This window comes from Alosa alosa, chromosome 20 (genome assembly GCF_017589495.1).
Source record: "Alosa alosa isolate M-15738 ecotype Scorff River chromosome 20, AALO_Geno_1.1, whole genome shotgun sequence".
Classification (NCBI taxonomy): Eukaryota; Metazoa; Chordata; class Actinopteri; order Clupeiformes; family Clupeidae; genus Alosa; species Alosa alosa.
In genome coordinates this window covers 5,974,007-5,979,006 of record NC_063208.1, presented here as the reverse complement: position 1 = coordinate 5,979,006, position 5,000 = coordinate 5,974,007, and the positions used below count along the sequence as shown (strand labels likewise).

General features: G+C 45.4%; 1 protein-coding gene across 1 annotated transcript in view; it reads right to left on the bottom strand.

The window, feature by feature from the left end:
* adgrb2 (adhesion G protein-coupled receptor B2) overlaps positions 1 to 5,000 on the bottom strand; it is a 345,858-nt gene that overhangs the window by 149,488 nt on the left and 191,370 nt on the right. Inside the window, 2 exon segments of the mRNA XM_048230149.1 lie at positions 697 to 899; positions 2,650 to 2,764. Of these exon segments, the coding sequence (XP_048086106.1) occupies positions 697 to 899; positions 2,650 to 2,764 (318 nt within the window).

Sequence of the window (5,000 nt, the reverse complement as noted above, 5' to 3'; positions counted from 1 at the left end):
CACTCAGGTCTTCGTCAGTTATCTGATCTGGTATATTGGTGTTCTAAAAGGGGGAAGTGGAGGCTATGTGTGTACTATAATAGCAGAAACTGAATGCAGGCTATAATTGTATTATGTTGACAAACAGAACACAGAACAGAACATTATATGAGAACACTTTCCTGGAGCTCTCTCTCGCTCTCCTCTGACTGAGGGGAAGCAGAATGAAGTGACCGCTTTTTGGGGACAACTAGCCACCTCTTCACTGCAGCACATTATTGTTGCTCATTGCATATTTATGGGAAAAGGCAAGCTCTATCTATATAAATAAAGCTCTATATATATAAAAAAGATATAGCAACAGTGAGCTGTATGCACCAGAGACATTTACGGCATAGTCTGCCAATATGCAGTGCATTGTGGTCTGCCAATGCAGTGCAGTGTGGTCGGTGGTGTTTGCCAAACAAGTTTGGAAGGCTAGTTGGCAAGATTGCATAAGCTTAAAGCAGCAGTTGCTGAAAAAAAAGTGTTAAGAGTCGTTATGAGTGTCAACAATTAACACAACCTGAACGTCACCTTGATTCCAATTACTAATTAGTTTGAAGTAAGGGAATGCACAGATTTTTACAGACTGACTAAATTGTGACTAAAGTTAAGACTGAGACTTTGCCTGCCACACACACTCACATACTGTACACGTGTGTGTATGTATCTCACCTGGGCACTTCTTGTCGTTGCAGGCGCGCACCTCCTCTCCAGAGCCGTCGCACGGGTAACCTTGGACACCGGTGCCTTCACACATGCGGAAGCGCCGCTGCCAACCAGAGTCACACGTTTTGGAGCACGGACTCCACGAGTTCCAATCACCCCAGTTACCACCTCCTGCGGAGGAGGGGAGGAGGAGAGAGGAAAGATGAGGAGGAGAGGAGAGAGGAGAGGAGAGGAGAGGAGAGGAGAGGAAAGATGAGGAGGAGAGGAGAAAGGAGAGGAGAGGAGAGGAAAGATGAGGAGGAGAGGAGAGGAGGAAAGGAGAGGAGAGAGCAGGAGAGGAGAGGAGAGGAGGAGAGGAGAGGAGAGGAGAGAGCAGGAGAGGAGAGGAGAGGAAAGATGAGGAGGAGAGGAGAGAGCAGGAGAGGAGAGAAGAGGAGAGGAGAGGAGAGAGCAGGAGAGGAGAGGAGAGGAGGAGAAGAGGAGATGAGGAGAAGAGGAGAGGAGGAGAAGAGGAGAGGAGAGGAGGAGAAGAGGAGAGGAGAGAGGTGGGAAAGGAGCAGAGAAAAATGAGATGAGAGGAAAGAGACGAGAAGAGAAGAGGAGAGATTATACGAGTGAAGAGGAGGAGAGAGGAGGAGAGCGGAGGAGAGATGATACGAGTGGAGAGGAGGAGAGAGGAGAGTTGAGGAGAGGAGAGGAGAGGATGAGAGACGAGAGTTGAGGAGAGGAGAGGAGAAGAGAGGAGAGTTGAGTTGAGTTGAGGAGAGGAGAGGTGAGGAGAGGAGAGGAGGAGAGAGGATAAGAGAAGAGAGGAGAGGAGGGGAGAGGAGAGGAGGAGAGGAGAGGAGAGAGGATAAGAGAAGAGAGGAGAGGGGAGGGGAGAGGAGAGAGAATAAGAGAAGAGAGGAAGAGTCATGAGCAAGAGAAGGAGAAAGAAGAGAGACACGTAGAGGACAGGAAAATGGAGAGAGGAGAGAGTGGAGGAGAATAACATACACAGAGAGCAGGCAAGGAATGGGAGGAGAAGAGAGGAAAAGAGAGGAGAGAAGAAGTGATGAAAGTATATGAGAGAAAATAGAGCGGACAGGAAATAGATGGCAGAGAAGAGGGGAAAGGAGAGGACAAGAGCAAAGAGGAGAGAATAACAGGATGAAGGAGAGAAAGAGAGAAAGGATGAGAGTGGCAGACATGAGGAGAGACATAGGATGGAGAGACACAGAGGAAGAGATAAAAGGGTGAAACAAGGACACAAAACAACAACTCCAGCAATCATTAATGCATTTACAGTAATGCACTTGTGGGACAATGGAGGAATGGAAATGGATCACAGACACATCACACCCACACACACATTTCCTCTCTCTCTGTCTCTCTCTCACTCTCTTCTCACACACACACACACACACACACACACACACACACACACACACACACACAACAAAACACACACACACACACAACACACACACACACACACATACAGCTGGATATGACTGCGTTCGCTATCTGCTGTTTGTCCATGGCGCTGATAATGCTACGCATGCAAATGTACGTACATCTGAGAAATGAGAGTGGGATGGCCATAAAGTACAGCATTTATAGTCAATGAATCAGACATATCACAAGTACGTGTGTGTGTGTGTGTGTGTGTGTGTGTGTTTGTGTGTGTGTTTGTTTATGTGTGTGTGTGTGTGTGTTTGTTTATGTGTGTGTGTGTGTGTGTGTGTGTGTGTGTGTGTGTGTGTGTGTGTCTGTATGTGTGTGTGCGTGTGTGTGTGTGTGTGTGTGTGTGTGTGTGTGTGTGTGTGTGTGTGTGTGTGTATGTGTGTGTGTGTGTGTATGTGTGTGTGTGTGGGTGTGCATGTGTATGTGTGCGCAGCCCTGCACATGTGCGCATGTCCGTGTGTGCGCGCATCTGCTTACGAGGGTTTACGACCTCGCTGGTCCCAGCGGAGTTAACCTTTACACCGGGCCCATCCGCGGACATCCGACCGCAGCCATTGTCCCCTGCTGGGAGCCCCGCCACGCCACGCCACACGGGACCACGCTGACCAGTCCAGCCACTGGCCCTCCACTGGGACAGAGAGAGAGAGAGAGAGAGAGAGAGAGAGAGAGAGAGGGGGGGGGGGGGGGAGAGGCTTAACACTCCTTTATTGAAACAATATCAGGTGTTTAACCACTACACGATAAAACCATTGTTAAAAACACCAACAACAGAGCTCGAGCAGAGCAGAGCGAGAGAGAGAGAGAGAGAGAGAGAGAGAGAGAGAGAGAGAGAGAGAGAGAGAGAGAGAGAGAGAGAGAGAGAGATAATTAGAGGTCAAGAAGAATTCATCATCGACGTGAAAAGCTTGTCAAAGGCAAGAGACACCATGAGTGCATAACATACAATACAGTCAGTTAGGGTGAATTTAGCTCCTTACTTTAGATTAATTTAGATATACTGTATATGCATCTATACCTTTATAGTCATTTAGATATACTGTGCATTTATCTATAACTTTTTTTCTACAGTATGGTTTTCTTATAGCTGTCGCCTACTGGTTAGCGCTTCGGACTTGTAACCGGAGGGTTGCTGGTTCGAACCCCGACCAGTAGGCCACGCCTTGAGCAAGGCACCTAACCAGTGGTGGAGGAAGTACTGAATCTTAGTACTTAAGTAAAAGTACAAATACACAGAGAAATATTTACTTTAGTAAAAGTAAAAGTACCACAATGACAACCCTACTTAAGTAAAAGTAAAAAGTACCTGCTTTTAAATGTACTTTAAGTATTAAAAGTAAAAGTATTTGCATAATGATGTATTCTCTTAATATCTATATTCTAAAAGAAAAATTAGTATGGGCTGTGGCATTTCAATTAAGCTAGTTTTAGGTTATAATCGACTCAGATAGTTTTAAGCTAATGCAATTGTGCTTTACCATCTGTGGCCCAGTTTACATTCTGACATACAATTCTAGAGACTGTAAATTTGGTTATCTACTAGGGTGATCTGCTGAGTATATCATTCAGCAAAACACGAGAACCCGAAGTTTAACGGGTAGACCAGGGAAACGCCTGGTGGATCAGAAGGCCACCCTGCTGATTGAACAGAAAAAGTTGCTTAGAAAGGTGTCTTTATGATTAGGTTCAGTTTCACTTGTGCAGATGCACATAGACATTGAATGAGCGCTCACATTTCCTACCCCCAATTGTAGGCTATGCCTCTTTATTTGATCACACACATTAAGAAATATTTCCTAATCTGAAAATGCTACGCTTTTTTCGCCAGCGGTTCTATAATAGTTCACTATTCATTTGTGCCGCGAAATGATCAGACGGGGACAGAAGCATGGGCATAGCCTGTAATATCGCTGATCCCATGGATAGCAATCTCATCGAGAGGAGGCCCTAACGCTGCAGATAACAGACAGAGAAAGGCACAGAACACAGTTGCATGTCCAGTGTAGCCATGGGTCTGGTGAATATAGCCTACCGAATGCAGAACAGCATCCCCTTCCCTGGTAAAAAACAAACGTGTTTGTCAGAGAGAAAAAAAATTCGAAATGTATCGTAAAAAAGGAACGACATGGTGTTGTAGAAATGTAGCGGAGTAAAAAGTACAGATAATTGCTGTAAAATGTAACGAAGTAAAAGTCAAAAGTATGCACTATAAATTCTACTTAAGTAAAGTACAAATACATGGAAAATGTACAAATTACAGTAACGAAGTATTTGTACTTCGTTACATTCCACCACTGCACCCCTCACTGCTCCTCGAGTGCCGCTGTAGCAGGCAGCTCACTACGCCGGTATTAGTGTGTGCTTCACCTCACTGTGTGTTCACTGTGTGCTGAGTGTGTTTCACTAATTTACGGATTGGGATAAATGCAGACTGAGGTCTACTGAGGCTGTAGCTGCCGGTTCTTTTCTTCTTTTTTTGTCTTCAAGTCAATGTTATTGCAAAGTTGACACCTGACATGTTATACCTGAAGTGTTGGTAACAATGAGTTTTGTCATTCATACCAATGAAGCATCATTTGATTTGATTTGATTTGATTGGAGAGGACAAAACATGAACTGATAAAACAGCCTTCACAGACAAAAGCAATTCAGAGTGCAGATCAAGTCCCAAAACATGACTCAGCATGTCGAGCTGTTGTTGTCAAGTCCCAAAACACGACTCAGCATGTCGAGCTGTTGTTGTCAAGTCCCAAGACATGACACAGCATGTCGAGCTATTGTTGTCAAGTCCCAAAACATGACACAGCATGTCGAGCTGTTGTTGTCCTCAGGCAGGACTGGAGACAAAGACACACACACTCCCCCTA